Consider the following 20,099-nt stretch of genomic DNA (forward strand, 5'->3'; position numbering starts at 1 on the left):
AATCTCCGTTCGTTTTGCTGTCACTGGTGTTTCGTGATGGGGCTGTGTCCCGTCCTTCCTTCATTTTGGAGACGATGCTCATTAGAGCACATCAATTTGTAGAGCTGTACCGCTAATGCCTCGTCTGTCTGGGTTTGAGAGGCCAAACAGTATTCAGTGTTGTACATCAGGTTCAAGATATAGCCTAGCTATGAGGAGGATGGGAGCTGGAGCTAAGAGTTGCATTTGGACCAGTTAATCAAAACACCAAAGCTTAGATGATATTTAGCACATTAAGCCACATCACAACTTCATCCGATAAGCATGGCAACAGACAAAGAAAAAGACTGAACAAAGAGCACACGAGCGCAGTGAGAGTCTAGCCTCTTCACACGCAGCAGCTCTGACCCCTTCAGGTGAAAAGTGGAATTGCTGTTACCCGTTCTGGAACACTGGACAAGGCTGGCCTCTTGTGGTGACATCTCACCACCACGCAAGCTTTGTGGACCCTCTGACATAGTGCTAAGGCATGCTTTTTCAAGTAATCAATATGAAATGTATCTATATTTGTGTGAGTTTGGGCTGTGATTCACATAGAAATGTCATGTGCGACGCATATATATTTATATGCTTGCCAATAATACATCTTGGAAGATCAAACCAAAGTTTAAGCCAAAGATCAAGTGGACTGGCTTGGACTGGGATTTTCTGCGCTCTCTCTCTCTTTAGCTTTCTCATATTCATATATCAAAGTCAAAGTCATATATAAACATTTAAATGCATATACAAGCACATGCACGTACACACACACACACCCGCAATTTCACTGACAAGGAAAGGGCAAAGCAACAAGGACGAGCAAAGTCCGTTACGCTTGAACTAAAGTTATCGTGTGACGCGTGGGAGCTTTGCCGTGACCCACCCATGTTTGTGCTTAGGATCTTGCTGATGGTATTAAATTACCATTAAATTAGCTTTAGTTCATGCGCGGCGGACTTTGCTCGTTGCTATGCTGGTTGTCAGGTGACCGTCAATGAAATCAGGGTCCACACTGAATGCAAGCTCTTTCTCTTTCTCTAAATCTCATGTTGACAGTAAATCTTGTCCATACTGGCCTGTCAGGTGCAGGACTGGCTAGATGTCAAACCATACAGCAAGTGGGGTCATTCCTTGTACAATCACACAAATTCTGAGAATCTTTCCAGGCTGGTCGTCTCAAAATGAGTAACTTCTTGTAGGCAAAACATTTCCTCCTCATTTCCAGTAGTCTGATAAACACATAAAAGAAAGTCCAAAGGATGAAAAGAACCTTTAACAGTTTTAAATATAACATAACATAAATAAGATACAACATAAAAAGCAATAAAAGGTACTCTCACAGTGTGTAGGTGCTCAGTAAGGAGGAAGGGGAACAACTGTTCAGCACAAATGTTTGTGTTGCACTATCTGCAATACAGTAAGACAAGTTTGTCTTGACCTGCAATTCAGAAAGCTTTATTCCAGATTATTGTTGTCTTATTCTTTACTCTACGTCTTCTTAATCATTTTAGTTACCCATCTGGTGGTTGTTGTGTCTTCCAAGTCCCTCGAACGAACCGTGGCACTGTCCTTTAGACTTACTTTATGCAGATGCCCATGCACATCCAACAGGGAAAGGAAATCACTGAATGCACATCCAACAGGTCTAGACATTAAAGGAGATCACTGAATGCACATCCAACAGTTCTAGACATTAAAGGAGATCACTGAATGCACATCCAACAGGTCTAGACATTAAAGGAGATCACTGAATGCACATCCAACAGGTCTAGACATTAAAGGAGATCACTGAATGCACATCCAACAGGTCTAGACATTAAAGGAGATCACTGAATGCACATCCAACAGGTCTAGACATTAAAGGAGATCACTGAATACACATCCAACAGGTCTAGACATTAAAGGAGATCACTGAATACACATCCAACAGGTCTAGACATTAAAGGAGATCACTGAATGCACATCCAACAGGTCTAGACATTAAAGGAGATCACTGAATGCACATCCAACATGTCTAGACATTAAAGGAGATCACTGAATGCACATCTAACAGGTCTAGACATTAAAGGAGATCACTGAATGCACATCCAACAGGTCTAGACATTAAAGGAGATCACTGAATGCACATCCAACAGGTCTAGACATTAAAGGAGATCACTGAATGCACATCCAACAGTTCTAGACATTAAAGGAAATCACTGAATGCACATCCAAAAGGTCTAGACATTAAAGGAGATCACTGAATGCACATCCAACAGTTCTAGACATTAAAGGAGATCACTGAATGCACATCCAACATGTCTAGACATTAAAGGAAATCACTGATCTGAAATTCCAAAATTATGAAATTGATGAATCCCAAGAATTGAACATCAGAGGACCTCTTCGGTCAGTCCTGAGAAATCTATCCACCAAATGTTGAAAAACACAGAGTTGAGTACATTTAATATTAATTTTTATTTAATATTTCATGGTTTAAAATATAGTCTTAAAATAATTTACCTGAAACACAAACCACACAAACAAACAGTCACCGCATCCCCAGAGCCTCTCTGGCCTTCTACTATTACTGAAGAAGCCTCTAAAGCATTTTGTGCATTTGAGATACTAACCCTTTAACCTTGTTTGTGCATCACTCACGCCTTCACCTTCTGACCACTCCATTAAACAATCAGCTGTCTGACCGCATCCATGATTTAAGATCCTCACACCGCACTCAAATCATCACTCAAATCACACATACGGTATCATTCATGTGCACACCAAGTCGCAGGTCTTCACTTCATATTACTCTCGATAAACCCATTCACTATGAGGCTTCAGAGAAACTCATCTCTAGCTTGTATTTGACTGATGTCTGCAGGAACACTCCTTCAACAATAACAGTGGCAATCCTTCAACAGTAACAATCCTTCATGAAACACAAAGGGAATTAACGGACATACACAAGGCAGTGTTACCTCCTCACTTATATGTTAGTCCACATCTGCATGTCCTGTTCATACATCCTTACATTTAGACTTATAGATTGAAAAAGCTCCCCAAAAGCAAGAATTTCATCAGAAGAAAAAAAGTAAAAACAAAAACTGACACCACAAATGCTGACACACATGAGCAAACACATAAAACTGATTACATTCACATTCACAATTAACACTGAAATGTAATGGCATTAAAATTAAGACTGACACAAATCTAGTCTCAAACATCATTTTCAATAGTTATCAGCTTCTCTTCATTTAAAACTGTATATAACTCTGTGTAATATTTAATTATTAGCCTGAAAGCAGTAGCATAGTGCATGTTTTTGTTAGAGAGGGGATCGAACAATTTTAGTCCCGGATAGACCCCTAAACTGGACCATCAATCTCGTCATACAATCAGTTCCCATGGTTCCTTCCCTGGTCTGTAGTTTATACTCTGTCCAGCCTATGGCTGTGTTTACCACCAGAGTTCTCTGTTCATTTTTATGTCAGTTGAGGTCTTTGTTTGTGTCCCACAGCTGAATTCCATCATGTCGCCCCAATAACAGAATGGCAATCCTCCAGATGCTTGTGCAGCATTGTTGGAATGACTGCAGAGAAAAGCGGTTCTCTATAAAATAGGCCTCGCTGTGCCAAGATGTCCTTCTCACTGTAGATCATCGTAAAGACCCTCCATTGAACGAGCTGCAGAGGCAGAACTGCTAGTGCAGTGATTTGCAGATGATGTACTAAAGTGCTGGAGATGTTTACGTCAAACATTGCTGCCTTGGAGAGAAAGGAGTGTTGGCCTTCCATTAAGCACCATTCCAATGTGTGTCCTTGTCTGTCCCACTCCAAAGCTAGCGCCCGAGTGACTTGAGCCTTCCTCTGTTTCCGCTCTGTTCATTGCACGTGTCCCACGCTCTTTCCTTTTCTGTGAGTCCGAGATCAGATGGGATCCCTAACCTGACATTTTATGTTAATAAAAAAAATATTCTAACTATTGTGCAATCTGCACACATCTCCTCAGAAAGGCAGGTGTGTGTGCTGCACTTCTCCTCGTGTAGTTTTACATATTAGCAGCAGGGGGGCGCTCTTGAGCTAGAGAGCTAGAGAGTAACGGCAGACCAACAGCCAGTGGTTTTCATTTGCCGTGCCGCACTCGAGCCACGGGGCACGGGCTGGAGGATGAGCCCAGGGATCTGGAGGATGAGCCCAGGGTTCTGCCGTGATTCCTCCAGCGCTGTCTCAGCACAAAGTCATAGTTGGCCGACGTGCACATGGCATAGAACACGTTGGCTTTGTCTGGGAACAACAACTCTGGAAAAAACACAGAGAAAAGGGCTGTCAAAGGGAGGGTGAAGCTGAGCTCCTCCACACAGCTCTGATACTAAAATGCCTCTATGTGTAAATCCCTTTTTTGTGGAGGATTTTTTCAAAAGGAAACATGATGGCATGTCATTGGAATTGAGGACCAGTTACAATGGATTCCCTCATTTTTATAACATATGATCAAACATAACATATGAGTGAACATTGTGTGTTGAGTTCCTGTGCAGTTGACAGAACTGTTGTTCCCTGGCTGTTCGCGCTCACCTTTGTCTTGGGACAGCACCTGGCTCAGGCTGAAGGCGTGGCAGTCCATCCCCTCCAGGTTGTGCTTCTCCAAAGCCTTCTGAACCACCTGGGGGGTCTTATCCTGACTCGTCAGCTGAGGAAGACACATCCACAGGGAGTGATAATGACATCACTAAAAGACAAACATGAATGGGCTATGCTAGGATTCCAATCCACATGACCCCACAGATTTGTATAATGCTTACTGCAGTAGCATGGCTAGATATATTCATTTAGGGGGTGCTTGTGGGAAATAAGGTGTACACTTATTTTAATATCTCATTTGCCTAATCTTAGTTCTATACATTGTATCGCTAGCAGGCTACTGTTTTTTTTGTTTGCTATTGCCAAGCAACATATGATAGTTTCAGGAAATAATTGGCAGAGGTGAGCACCTCATTTCTTCATGTAATGCTACAATGATTTCCTCAATAACATTATAGCACAACTGTTGCATACAACCTTGAGTTGTGGCGACTACAACGGTCTACTCACTGAACACCTGCAGCATTGAACATGCAACTACACCACATCACATTTCCATATAGCAAGGGTAACCACACAACCATAAGACAGCAACCATAAGATGACCACAAAACCTAGACGGCTCTTTTCTGACAGCTGTTGTCTGTTCCTCTTTCTCAATGCATGGACTCTTGAAAAACGTGTCCCGACTCAGAGAGCTTTCTTTTGGCCTTTTTAATTCAATCTCTAGCTAGCTAGCTTGCCGTGACTGCTAACTGAATAGCATAAAGGCAGTGCTTGTGCCAACACCACCCCCTGCTCATTCGATCGGTGAACTTTCATTCTAACTGATAGGAAGTCTCTCTGTGGCTGGGTGCAGGGGCATTTCTAGGAACTTTGGGGGCCGCAAACAAAACTCTGAGCATGGACCCTCTCACCCTACACCTGACCCCCTCATCACAAAGGGTATCTGTTCAAGACAACCTTTCATTTGTAACAGTAATTAAAACGTTTAATATTTAAAAATGTGTGCGTGTGGACACCTTATACAGATATTTTGGAAGGCAAGTCACTGTCATCTTCATATTGGCATAACCTGATCCTAGGCCTATCTGTGGAGACATCTACTTAATGAGATGCATTAAGAAACTTAACTAAATCTCCTTCAGAGAAAAGCGCATAGTTGTATCTGATCTGCTATCTCAGAAAATAGATTTGATATCTTTGGGTTAGGAGAGAACAATGCCAGCACAGTTCACACCCACCAATAGACCTATTTTTAAGATCTTAACGAAATTCGTCTCGTTGTTGTTAGAACTGACAACCCATTAATTGGCAGGGACAAATGAAACCGCTGCATGCCTACTTCAGCGTAAATGATTCTCACTAACAGCTGTTTTGTGCTTTCATCTCTAATAGTATGACAGATAGTTGAGTTTCATTTCTAATAGTATGACAGATAGTTGAGTTTCATTTCTAATAGTACGACTGATAGTTGGGTTTCACAGTGTTGCTGTAGTCTCCTAGCAAGCGGATGGTATGGGGATCCCGTAGGAGGTTTCTGGACAGATCATTGCAGGCTCCTGGAATTGTCGTTGCTGTGGACTAACATAATCAGCTGTCTTCAGGGTCCCCCTTCCAGCTCAGGCCTATTGCGCCACCGCCTGGCTGGGAGTGGCAGCTTTAGAGTTAGATGGCGGAGGCACGTCCGGGCACATCCATGGCTATGCTAGTGGCTTACTGAGGACAGCCTGGTTCTGAGAGCAGAAACAATCCATCCTATACAAAACAGGTAACCACAACATTCCACACTCGACTCACCAGAATGCTCTTGTAGACATTGCCGTTGTTGCCAAACTCCACGTTGACCCGCACGATACAGGAGTCAGCCACCTGCTTGTTGTAGACGGGATGAGACGTGGCACATGGAGGTGGAGAAAAAGAGGATGAGGAGGATGAGGAGGAGATGGAGGAGGAAGAGCTGTCGGGGCTGAGGGGTGTCAGGTCGGTCTGGGAGGAGCTGTTGGAGGAGCTGGAGGGAGTGGGGGACGTCGAGGAGCACGAGGAGAAGTCTTCAGCCACATTCTGACAGGAGTTGGAGAGAGACTGGAAGAAGGAGACACAGCAAGCAGAAGTACAAGTGAACCAGATGTCTCATGCATTTTACTCTTACGTAAGACTGCTTGAAGCAAACTGGTTTGACCCCCTGACCTCAGCTAATGTGACCTCTCGTTCGGCTAACCTTTGTCCTAAATCAAGTGTTTGTGAACGCACTCAGAACAGAACATTCATATCAGGCAAGAACCTCGGCAGAACAGCAAACATTCTGCGCACTATCACCTCAAGGGCATCAAGATTCAGTTGGCACCATTCCGGAGCATTTCACACAGGTTTATTAAACCTTGGTGGAATGTTACTGTTACGACCCCCTGCGCCCCTGCAGATGATGCAGTGGACATGCATGGCCTGCAGGCAACAAGGGGACGACGTAACAGCCATGAGTGATTGATTTGACTGATTATCCACACCTGGGGAGGTGTGGGGGATAAAGGCCCAGTGGACATCTCTCTCTCTCTCTCTCTCTCAGCATACAGACGTCAAAACCCCTAGACACGTTGTTTTTGTGTTATAATTGTATGGGCTAAATAAACACGTGTAATTTTGTAAGAAAACCATTCGTCATCTGCCTCCAATGTTTATGTTGCGGTCACGAGCCGGCCGTAACGTAACAGTTACCTTCTGAATTCTACTTGAGTTGTTTAGGCCATTCTAAAGACATACCTGGAGTTTAAGTCTGAGAGGGGAGGCGCTGGGGCTGGACATGTCCTCCATCTCAGAGCCACTGGATCCAGACGAGGAAACACTGATCTGGTCGGCGTGGGTCTTTCTGCCCGAACTCTCACTGTTGGTCAGCAGCCTTTCACATAAACAGAAATTCTACAGTTACTCACCGAACACAGACATCTACACAGAACACAGAAATCTTGTGATGCAGATCATGATGTCCTCGGAGCCTCTGCTCATGGTACTTACGAGGTGATCTTCTTGGAGATGAGGCGGTGGCTCCAGCTGGGTGAGTTGGGACAGGGGTCCACCGGGGGCTCCAGCTCTTGGGACAGCTCATAGCTGCAAGACATTCAGAGGGAAGTGTTAATACAGATGTTCCCATTAATATTTAATATACAGATGTATTACAAATACAGCGGTAATTCATGGAGAAACCAGTAACCACATATTCAATTCAATTTCAATTCAATTCAATTTATATAGCGCCATAACAATACAATTGTCTCTAGGCGCTTATATATATTATATACACATATTCTATCTATATGATACACACACAGCAGGTAATAGCAGGTAATAGCAGTGGTATCCCTTGGCCATCAATGCCAGTACCAGCAGCCCATAGAGGTCATTGGTCATAGGTCACAGTAGGTCGTACCTCTGCTGGTCGGTGAGCAGACTGCCCTCTGCCAGCCAGGAGCTGATGTGTGGGTGAGGCTTCAGCCGGTAGTTTGAGCAGGAGGCTTGGAGCTGCCTGATCTGGGCGACGATCTCAAACTCCTGGGGAGACGCGCAAGTAGAGAAGGCTATAAACATGTGGACCTGATGTGGCCCTACAGCTGATAACTTGTTAAGTGCCTTTGTAAATGACATTCTGACTGACTGCTCTGCGATTTATTAGTGCTAAGTGACGCACTGGAGTCTTTTTTGCTCCACAGGAAAGAAGGTCAAACTCACCCGTCTCCGCTTCTCAAAGTTGATGAGCCCGCCCTGGAAAAGAGACGGGAGAGGAGATTAAACACAACAATATTTATTAAGATAATCCATTTAGCCTCTGTCACTTTGCCCATGACATAATAGCATCATGTGGTCGATGAGCGTGTTAACGATGAGGAACGCTGCAGTACATGCGGGCGCTGACAACAGAGACGTCATGGTGCGCTCACCTCAACTGTGTCGGTCAGCGCGGTGTCCAGCATGGTGAGAACGGTTAGGTAAGTGCCCAGATATGGAATTATCCCCCTGTTGGTGCCCTGTTCAAAGGGTCAAACAAAAACACATTAGCACCATCATCAAACACTAGTCACACGCAAACACCACAGATGGGTTCTTTGCACCCTCACATAGCCTTTCAATAGCATCCATTTTGTATGGCTTGAACCAAAATAACCTTCAAATTTACACAGTGGTATCAAGTGAGTGCAAAGCTATGCTGGATGGCTTCACGTTTTTTGGTCCTGGTGTCATTGGAGGGCACTGCACTCTGGGTATCTGGGCATGTGACTTTTAGAGAAGCTGAAACTGGGCTCAGAGCTGAAATAAATCACTTATTTCCAGACTTCCTCTTTCTTCTCTCAGAAGAGCATCTATAAACCAGTAAATTCTGCTTAACTGACAGAATCACTTTTCCCTCATTTCTTTCTCTGCACGTGTTTCTTTTTGGGTGGTCTGGCTTCACTCCAATAAGGAACTCTGGTGGTTTGGTTGGATGCTACTGATGCTCAAACCTTTTCCATTAACATGCTAATAAATAAATGTACGGGCGACAGTGGTACAGGAGGTAAAGAAGTTGTTTAGTAATCAGAAGGTTGCTAGTTCGATTCCCTGTCGAAGCGTCCTTGAGCAAGACACTGAACCCCTAATTGCTCCTGATGTGCAGTGTGCCATCAGTGTAAATGTAAAAATGTGTATACATCCTTGTAAGTCGCTTTGGATAAAAGCATCTGCTAAATGACTAAATGTAAATGTAAATAAATAAAAAAACAACAGGAAAAGTCCTTCAGGGCACAGAGTCTGTGACAATGGTGAAGTCTAGAACAATCTGCTGACCTGTAGTGTACATTATACACTAATATAGATGATCTAGATCTTTCTGAAGATATCTCATGGGGATCAATGAGAAGATAAATGAAAAAAAAATGAACACTCACAAGCTGCCTGGACAGAGGACAGAGTTTGGGGGACTTGGGTGCAGGGTTACCCTCTGCTGAGGGGCTGTCCACCTGAAGGAAGGAATGAAGGAATGAAGGAAGGAAAGGGTCTGGTTATTTTCATGCCCGACAATTCTGACATCAATTCATACAAAATTGAATAGTCAATAAATACCCAAATGTAAAAATGATGGAGATGAGTAACACTGTTCTGGTCTGACTAGGCAGCGCGACTCTCGCTTTCTTTTAGTCTTAGGACCACACATTTACACAAGTCGGAAATGTACTGTTAAGTGGTATATTATCTGACATATGGTTACATAAGTTCATTATACGCCTTATAGTGGTGTAATTGCTCTGTTGAAATACTTAAATGACAGTTATTAAGTGACCCTTTGAAAACAAAAAAGAAAAAAAGTTTACTCAAGGCTCAGGGAACCGGTGGTACTGTTTAAGGTTTGTCCACTGTTAATAAACAAATAACATCTGAAGCTGCGCCCATTCACGCGGGGAAAGCCGTTGAAACAAGCCCTTCTCCAGCGGTGTGCATGACAACCATTAAGATGATTCATCACACTGTATTTCACTTTGGTTGGTGTTGTCTCACAAACATTGCATGAGACATTGAGTTTTGATTACCCTGGCCATACAATGAGGCTTTTAGGATGGGAGCAAGCATGGACCAGCCTGCATGAGAGAACAAGCTTATCGTTGTTCAAACACTGATACGGGTCCGGAGGGGGGTGGAAAAAAAGCGCCGCTAAGCCCTTCGCACTGACTGGTGACGTCAACGACACGCTAATGCTCATGCGAAGACAATGGAAAGTGCTTGGGCAGAGAGTTGTGGTTCCTCTCTAGCCCTGTGCACACATTGAAACGTGGGGGAGTGCTAACCTCGACCAGGATCTCCCTGCTGGTCAGCACGCAGTTCTCATCGGGGAACGTCTCGCACAGTTGATCAAAGGCTTCAAGGCTCTCCCTGCAAACGAGAGGTGGAGACGGCGGCCATTAAGATTCAGTTTTCCAAAAACATAACATAAACAGACAATAAAGTACGAAAACATTTTCAAATCTTCTGCGATCAAATTATCTTCAGCTAATTTGACTCTGACTGCTAGTGCGTTTGCTTTTCTGCGATGATGTCTGGGTTCGTGGTTACGACTCCAGAGACGCGGGTTCAGGCCCCATGTGGGTGAGTGTTCACTCCCTTGGCCACTCTGGTGTTTGTGTGGAAGGTGCCTTACCTGCTGACAGCCGTCCAGGTCTTCTTCAGCCTGTAGACTGCATTGGACTGGAGCGCTGATAGGATGGCTCGGAGGGACGAGAAGTTCCTCAGCTGCCTGCACTCCTGCAGCACAACAGACACAGAGACACAAATCAGGCGACGCTCATACTTACATATCAGCAATACTGGGATGGATCTTTCAAATTAAACCATATGCAATATATATGTTCAAAGGCTACAAACCTTAATTAAGGAAGCATTACTTGTGTCTACCCTCAGACCTCATCAAGCCATCAAACGTGCACTTTTGATTCAAAGTAAAAAAGCGTCTGGCGTAGCAGACGCCACTGACCTTGGCCACTGTGATCCACTTCTCGATGACCTTCGCCCTTTGGGCGGGGCCGCTGGAGGAGACGGGCTCTGTGGGGTAGCACAGCAGCGAGGTGATGACCCGGTTGGTGACGGCGTTGAACTGGGCAATGGTGGCGCGCACGGTCGGGGCGATATCGCGGTTCTCCTTCTTGTCTCGCTGGGACCAGACGCAACCGACGCAGTGGAACGGGACGACTTTAACAAAGAGCTCCTGTGAAAAGGAAGACAATGAGGCCGAGGTATGCAAGGGGAAGAAGGACAAAATGGAGGTAGAAAAAACACTGACTAGCATAGAGGCTAAAACTACTCACAGCATCCAGTTGTGTTAGCTGCTCTGCGATGTCTTGTTCTGTGAAGTCCATGAACTGATGCGGTATCTCTGGGTCTTTGAGGTTGCTGCCTAGTTCCCCTGTGAGTTCCCCTGATTCCTCCTCCTCCTCCTGGGCAGCGACACAGGGCTCTGGGGCAGAGGCAGCAGCGCTGGTGTGGTTATCTGTTCAGAACAACCATAGGGCAAAATCACTCAAAGTTCCAACTGCAACCCACTTAATCCTTCACATGTATGACAAGAACCCAGTTGTAAAAATGGTGCACAACTGTGGACACTTAATGAGAAATAAATGGTCATCTCTATACCATCAAAGTTTATTATTATTATACTCCAACAAAAAGCATACACTAGCTATGTAGGGAAAAATGATTCCTCATACAAGACGAGACTATTGAGACACATACCTTCATCCTGGAACTTCCTGAGGAGGGCCTTGGCCTGGCCTGCGAGGCGGCGGAAGCAGACGCGGTGGGTGAGGTGGACGCAGAGCACCCTGAGGGCCTGGTGCTGCGGAGGCTCCCGCAGGTCCTCCTTGTAGTCCTCCAGCCACATGCTGATCAGGGGCAGCAGAGGGCTGTTGGGCGAGAAACAGACCAGTGGATGAAACGTCATACCTTGTACTTCTCTTCAGAACAAGACGGGTGGGCGTCCACACTCAACTTGATCTGCATCACATATACTGCAGAGCAGAACTCTTAGATATTGATGTCAACATGGCCAGTCCCTCCACTCACCTTCTCAGGCAGACGCCGTTGTCCAGGTTCACAACCATGTCATCTCTGCAGAGACAGACATAGAGAGGTTTCAGTCGGCTTACACCACTTTGAAGATGTGGTTTTTTTTTTGTCACTTCAGGCGAACTGACTGGTATGAGGATGCTTAAGGCTGCTTGACTGGTTTCTAGCCGTGTGCGTGCAGAAACGGCAGCCATCCGCGGCTGAGGAGGCCTGACAAGTACTCTTGTGGTTGTGCTGTGCGTCATGCGGTTAAAACCGGTCAAGCACCCTTCCCATCGATGGAATCCCAAATATGTATGGGGTGACTACTTTCACCTCAGTCTCATCTCTTTGGCATTTATATAGCTGTTCCTACATATCATTAAGGATAAGGTCGTCATGACTAATTCATGTGCCATCTGAGGACGGTGAAATGTTCGTGTTTTGCCCTCTACTTCAATTAAAAGTATGGCAACTTATTTGCCATGTTTGGGAAAAAATTACAAGTGATACTGAAGCATGATCCTGAAAGCAAAGGCTCAACAATCAGGTAAAATGTGTTAAGATCTCAAGTGCACCCTTAACAGTATTCCATTGATGTCATAATTCGTTTATAAATCAGCATTTGATTGTTTCGAGGTCATACATGTTTGCTCTTCCCCTCATCACTCACCTCTGGAACAGCTGCTCAATAAGGGTGTTGGGGGTTGTGAAGGCTCGGTAAGTGGAGAGGAAGATGCGTCCGTAGTCAGGGTCCTGGCATTCTGTGTCCAGTAGCTGGCCCACCAGGCGGTCTAAGGTGGCGGCCTTGACCCTGCGGACCTTATGGGTCCGGTACTGAATAAAGCTAGACACGGGCTGGGCCTCGTCTGGTTCAGTGGGGGACTGGACCGGCTCGCGGCGCAGAGTGACACCATACACGATGTCCTCCTCTAGCTCGTCGGCCCACTCCTGCACAGGATCCTGAGGACACATTTCAAGAGGAGAGGATAAACATTCAACTCATGAACATTCAATCGTATGTATTTGCTGTAAAGCACTTTGAGCTGCATTCTTTTGCATGAAAGGTGCTATATAAATAAAGTTTTATTATTATTATAACTCAACTACACTCTTCTATATGATGGTGGTCCATGACACCTTTAAGCATACATCCATATCATGTAGTCATTAACTGACATTGTGATATCGTCATTGACATACAGCTGCTGTTTTTGTGCCTGGTGCACTTTCAGGAGGAAATGAGCTGGGAATTCATATTTCATAGTTCTCGTAAAAAACGATGTCTTTCCGGATTAGTTCTGGATTTAACTGAATGGTTTACTGAGGCCATTTCCTTATTAGTAATAAGACTCTTTCCAATGGTGTGGCCTATCGGGAAACTCAACACAGAGGTATCTGTAATGGTGAGAGTTAGGGAGAGGTCAGACTTGATCTGCATGGCTTAGGAGAAGGCCTCTTGATACATGATCCCTCAGGCTTATAATATTAATGTGCCTAACTGCCAAATCAGATTTCCTGAAGTACATAAAAAGATGGCACTCCAGATGCTTTCAAATTCCCCAGTATTATGAAAAATAAACCAAACTATTTTACATATGTAAATGAACCATAAACAAAGACAACTATTCATTTCCAGATATGCTTCAGGGAAGGACAACCAGGAAAGACAATTGAGATACCAGTTGAGCAAGAGGGCAGAGGCAGACTGATGGAATTTCTAAAGAGGGCAAAAGACTGCTTCTTCTTTTGAGACAGTCTTACAAATGGGAACTACAGGGAAGGAAATCCCCTTCTATTATCAGATCTGATTCATGAATAAGTTCCATTAATAGATAATGATATAATTCTTTCACGAGAAAAATGGCGACTTGCCTACATTTCAGTCCTGAAATCATCAGTTGAAACAGTAATGTTAACAAGTACATATAGAGTAGTGCATTCACTATATTTATGAATGCAAACTAAAAAATGATAAAAAAAATGTATTTATAACCAACAACACAACAAACCCAACACAAAAAAACCTACTCCTATGCCATTCCCAGTGCAAAATACAATGAACTGTCATTAGGCATAGTTCAGAGCCAGCGAATCAGGTTTTAGTTTCAGAAGAGCTGAAGGCTCTATTCCACCCGAGGGCTCCGGCGTAGATTATACATCTAAATAGCCAACAGTGATAAAGACTTAGTAAAGACTTAGTATCACTTAGTGATGAGACTTAGAATGTAACCGTACGCTTCTAAAAGATGTTAAATTAAAATGATTTCCATTCTTACTGTACATTACTGTAACTTCAATTTAAGCTTTAACTTACAATTAAGTTATATGCACGTCTCAGAGATTTTCTGAACACAATAGAAAATAGACCCCAATGACAAGTGGGCTACTGTGAGAACTTTTTTTATCTTGCCCCTATCTTGCTTGTTAATATAGATCACTCCGTGCAAGCCTCCTCAATCGCTTTCATTAGACATATCGATGCTCACAATTGTCTTATCAACATGACTGTCACGAATGTGATATAAACTATATTCACCATCGTAAGTTGACATTTCCCCATTATTTCTTCGTGCTCCTGTAGTTAGAAAATATTTCTAATACACGGTCAGGCGTTTATGGATTCATGTCTGTAATGTAGTGTATCCAATATCGTGAAGGTTTTTTGTAGTTCAGCTTGATCCACGTTACTGAAATCTTGAATCACAAGTTGCTCTCTGTCACCTGAAGTAAAGCGTCGAGTCAAAAATCCAGTATCGAACATTGACAGAGTTCCATCGCATTTTTACAAAAAAAAATAGCGCTACTGTCAGAGCCTCATATTATCCCAATGTTATTAGGCTACAGTTTCCTCGGCCGCCTTTGTGGACACAACTCTGTTGGCCTATCCTAAAACAGACGAACAGTTTTAAATTGCACACCTGTTCACTGGCTGGTGGGAGGGGCTTGAATCCCAGAGAAATCTTTCTAATGCGACTGTCTTGACGATTCGGAAAGAATGGGTGTGGAGAGGCGTGGCATTCAGCTGCAGTTTTACGTATTCATTCTCCCTTTACAAACAAGCCCAACCAAAATACCTTACATTACCGCTACCATTTTCAGTGAATTTCACAGGGTTCAGGATGTTACACTGAAGAACGTGCAGAAGCCTAGCCTATAGGACTACAGCAGAAAACTACGCTCGGATAGAATGTATTTCTCACGTGAAGTAGCCACAGGCAAGCACGGAACTCAGACAAGAGCCTTGGTTAGGGGAGCAATGTTCTTCGACATCATCTCATGCGGCTTTGTGCAACTGACAGTTGGCAGGGGCGTGGTCACTTAAGAATCACCCCACTGATGTCATCGTAAATATGTAAAGTTTGCTCATTACGGGTCTATTTTTCGCAGGAAAAATAAAAACACTTCATTCACCCTCCAGACAAATTAAGGTCACTGCAAGAGTTTAATAAACACTTTTTAAGTGCACTAGTCCGTCACTTTAATGTTTTCCACCAACAGTATCTCCATTATTTATTATTAATAATAATAATAACACAATAAATGTATTTGGGTTGATTTCGGTTTTAACCGTATTATACAATCTTGATATAGCCTATTGGACAGGAGTCAGACTTTAGTCAAACTGAGCAACTGGGTTCAGTGAATGGATGCAGTGTCTCTCTGCCCTCTACCCTGTCTAGAGACCTAACAAACACACAAAAAGTCACAGTGGGGTTACGCTAATTAGTTTCCACTAGTAACTAATGAAACAGGAATGAAACAGCCACAGGAACGAGACAGGTAATGATGGGTGTCTCCATCAGACTCCAACGGAATGACTTTCAGTGATAATCAAGACAGGTAGGTAAGTGAAGCTTCTGTTGGGAGGTCACACTAGAAGAGTTTTTATTTTTTTCATTTTCACCATCAAAATATTTTTGGTTTTCTCATTTCAATCATTTATGCAATGATTTTTCCGATGTACTTTAGAAGCAAAGCCTAGACAAGCAGGTGCCTGTGATGGATGAACTTCTCCTTCCTGGAATGTTACTTCCTTAGTGACAGAAATAGTTTTCTCCGGTCATTTTTAGCCATGTCAGACATCACTACTTACAGTACAGTACTGATGAATTAAGTTCGAAGATCAAACCTCTTTCTATAAACTGTCAATCACTTTCAAGTTACTTTTTGTAACAATACAATAAGACAATATTGTCCACATCTAGCACATTATACATGTGGAATAAATACACATTTCCATTAATATCTAGAGGGAACGAGTAACATAGTCTGTTCAAGATAAATTATATCACATATGTTAAGACATGTGTACACTCTAATAAGAATTTAGCCGAGAATATCCTAAAGAAGAGATTTGACTCTGTACATAATAACAACAGATGAAGTGCAATAAAACACTGACCAGGACATCAATGTGTGTGACGATGTTTGAGGTGCTGCACAAGTATTCTGATCCAGAGACAAAGACACCTGTCTGGAAGGACACACCTGGTCGTTATGTTCCATGTCCAGCAGCTGGAAGCTCTGGAGCCACACCCCAGGGTTGGCGTCCACTGGGTCCTCCATGTGCTGGCCACCCAGGCACAGCAGCCATCTCATCGGGCCCACGCGAGACCGCGGGCCCTTCTCCCCTCCAGACACTACCATAACAGACCTCATTCTTCACCGCCACCAGGACCTAGAACCAGAGTGTATGGACACAGATGAATTAAGACACGGCAGACCACCGGGAACTGTACTGAGCACCATTTTGTGTAAGATTGACTCACACTTCATATGAACTTGATCATGAAATTGAAAAATGTTCCTGGATAGAACATTACAGTCCTCTCCAAGAAACAAGCAAATAAACAAATTATTAAATTGTATCATACTAATTTGTAGGATTAATAACACAGGTTCACAATAGAACATTAAACAATGTAATTATTATTAATTAGGATTATATGATTTTATTTTATTTTATCCTAAACTGTTGCATGCATATTTTTCAGTTTAAGTACATTGAGAGCAATTAAACCCAGAAAAAATTCCTTGTATGTGGAAATGTACTTGGCCAATAAAGATGATTCTGATTCTAGGACAAAACCTCAAATATATCCTTACATTCGCTCCATTTATCTTTCATAAATGTATAGTACTCCCTCTCATAGTTTTCCTTCTGACATGTAATAATATAACCCATTCTCCAAAGTGTTTCCAACACAAAGCTAGCACGACTTTTTAAGAAACACCTAATGCTAAAACAGTGTTTGACATGGTCTCTGATCAACACAAAACTGTCTCTGTACAGTCTGTTGAAGTTGTTTACAGAAAAGTAATGACACGTTGCTTACCTCAGTCACATAGAGTACAGTGTCATCACGATGATTTGCAGAGAAATGAGTCGACTGTTGAGGGGTTATCAGCACGGAAGGAGTAGTCCAAACACCTACACAGTCAAAGTTTACCCAAGCAGAATAAACCTTTCTCTCTGACTCAATCAGACTTATTAGACATCCTCAGATAAGACAGCCAGCATGATGAAAAAAAATATATAACCATTTGTGTTAAATCTACTAGATTCTAGACCTAATCTAAAATAAGGAAAATTCATTCCAATGGTTTTACCATTTCACACTATTATCTAATCACAGATTTCCTCTTAACATTATGTTTTTAGTCATCATGGTTGATACATTCCCCAATTTCTCTCTATTTAATAAAACTAAAACTTTGGCAATCTTCTTTTGAAATGCAATTTACACAATAATTAATAACAACGAATGAATCAGATATGTACTTACAGGGGTGGATTTGTTTGTCTACCCAAAACTCAATGCCTCTCTACAGTACGGTTTAGTCCACCGCTTTCCATATCGTCTTAATTAATTCCTTCAGGACAGCATGACACCCGAAAAGGAACATTCCAGAGAGAAAAACAAAGTGACACTGTGATAGTGACAGTGACATTTACTGTTGTTTGTTTTGTTGTATTCTGGGGGTTCATCTGTCCTGTGGAACCCCCACCTCTCTAGCTCTCTCTCTCTATACGCCCTTCTGTTGTGTGATGATGGAAATTAGTAAACTATCTTCACAGATTTAATGGCTGTCACAAAACATTATTCCGCCTTGCTCTGAAAATTCATTAACCTAGAGTGACCCAACAAACCCTGCTGTCCCTGCACCCCTCTCTTTTGTTTTCCCTTTGGGGCATACTGTATGCCAGCTACAACACAACCCCCTCTTTGTGAAGATTGTGTTTGGCCTGCTGGAGAGACAAAAACAATGTAAGTATTAAGGTTATAACTCTCAACACTGTTTCAATAATATTTTTAAATCTGTCCAAAAATTGGGGCCTGCTGCTGGGATTTTGGAGTCTTTTCCAAAGGGCTGTTGTGTGAAGGTTACTACCTGCTCAGTAGTGCGTAACTGGTTGTTGGAACTAATGCTGCTTTGAAATGGCGGGCTTGAAATGCACATGACTGCAAATGCACTTGGGTTTTCTTACCATCAACTTTGTGGACTGGTTTACTCCACAATAAATGTCTTCCCAATCACTCCTTAATAAGGCTACCTTTCACAGAGGTAACTAAGGATTTCGTCAGCTCAGCAATATGAAAAGGTGTTTGACATCATAGCCTAGTTTCACTGATTACCAGCGACTGCGCACTAATGAGGCTACATTCACATGTAGACCTTGGATTTGGTGGCTAAACCATGTCCGTTTCACACAATTGAACACTTAATCGATCCATTTGTTACGGAAAGCACAGGGCAATTACCATATTCAATTTACTCCCCACAGTCAAACCATGTAGACGGTTGTGTTGTTATACAGGGTGTTTGGTGTATTCAAACAATTGCAACCAAACGAGTCGGACAGGTAAGCTTTGTGTCAAGCTAACGTCAGTGCACGCCATGACGTGTATTACAGACGCACACGGGATGATTGGTGGCGGTAAAGAGGTCATGAAGAGACTACTGCAATTAAGCTCTGATCAAATATGTTAAATAAAGTCTTTCATATGTAGTATTTTTATTTCCACAATAATTGAAATTGAAACCTTATTCAAATTAAATCCGATTGCTCTATTTTGTTCAATTTGAATTACCCTTTTTTCTTTCTATCCCTCTACTGGGCAGGTCGTAGGCAGATGGGTCCCCCGTTCTGAGCAGGGCTCGGCTCAAAGTCTCCTCCTGTTAAAAGGGAGGTTTCTTCTTGCCATTCACCTCTGTGACTTCTTGTAAAGGGTCAGGCTTTGGGCTCAGTAATCTGCCCTGAGACAGTAAATAGTAATAGTAAATAGAAAGTACATAGTTAATGGTGCTATGTACATAAACACAATTTTAATTGAATTGACCTGATTTAAAATACCAAACCAGTCTACTTGAACCTTGACAATTGTGTATGCTCAAAATATGTACTGTGGTGAACACAAAAATGTGCACTTCCTGCGCCAGAGGAATGCTCTTCTCTGTCCTCTTGCCCTTGCCCTTCAGCTGGTTATGTGATGTCTTTGTGTTTCAGCCAAACATACCTCCCTTCCACCTCCTTATCAAGAGCAAACACCCAACAAACTGCTCTCCTTCGAGAGTACACACAGCCGACAGCTCACGCCAGGGATTTGCATGATAGTGAAGCGTGTGGTTATGTGGTTGCGGTTTCTTCTCTTCTTACAGTCTAAATGGTAATGGTCTGTGAGCAAATCGAGAGCTGCTTTTACTTGGAAATGTTTTACTTACTTTCACTGGAAATGCTATGGGTGTCAGTGCACAGGTTAAATGTTATTAGGTTGCTATAGCAGAAACACACACACACACACACGCGCACGCTCACTCACAGTCTCACACACCCATACTAATGAAACAGAGAACGTCTAATCCGTGTGACTCAGAGCTGACTGAAAACCCCTTTGTTTTCGCTCTGGCGATCGGACTGCTTATGTAATTGTGTCAGTCAGAGTCACTCAG

The 20,099-nt window shown here is 43.1% G+C and overlaps 1 protein-coding gene across 1 annotated transcript; it reads right to left on the bottom strand.

The window, feature by feature from the left end:
• Window positions 1-1,458: 1,458 nt before the first annotated feature.
• rgl3a (ral guanine nucleotide dissociation stimulator-like 3a) lies at window positions 1,459-18,394 on the bottom strand. The gene is given in 21 exon segments (XM_031563796.2): window positions 1,459-4,301; window positions 4,578-4,692; window positions 6,384-6,473; window positions 6,476-6,481; window positions 6,483-6,668; window positions 7,344-7,479; window positions 7,596-7,688; window positions 8,008-8,129; window positions 8,307-8,339; window positions 8,516-8,602; window positions 9,500-9,571; window positions 10,394-10,478; window positions 10,744-10,847; window positions 11,077-11,307; window positions 11,408-11,589; window positions 11,832-12,052; window positions 12,162-12,206; window positions 12,817-13,106; window positions 16,635-16,824; window positions 17,483-17,577; window positions 17,933-18,394. Coding segments are annotated over 19 exon segments (2,433 nt in total). The 5' UTR covers window positions 16,794-16,824; window positions 17,483-17,577; window positions 17,933-18,394; the 3' UTR covers window positions 1,459-4,125.
• Between the last annotated feature and the right edge of the window lie 1,705 nt (window positions 18,395-20,099).

This window comes from Clupea harengus, chromosome 26, assembly GCF_900700415.2.
Source record: "Clupea harengus chromosome 26, Ch_v2.0.2, whole genome shotgun sequence".
Lineage (NCBI taxonomy): Eukaryota > Metazoa > Chordata > Actinopteri > Clupeiformes > Clupeidae > Clupea > Clupea harengus.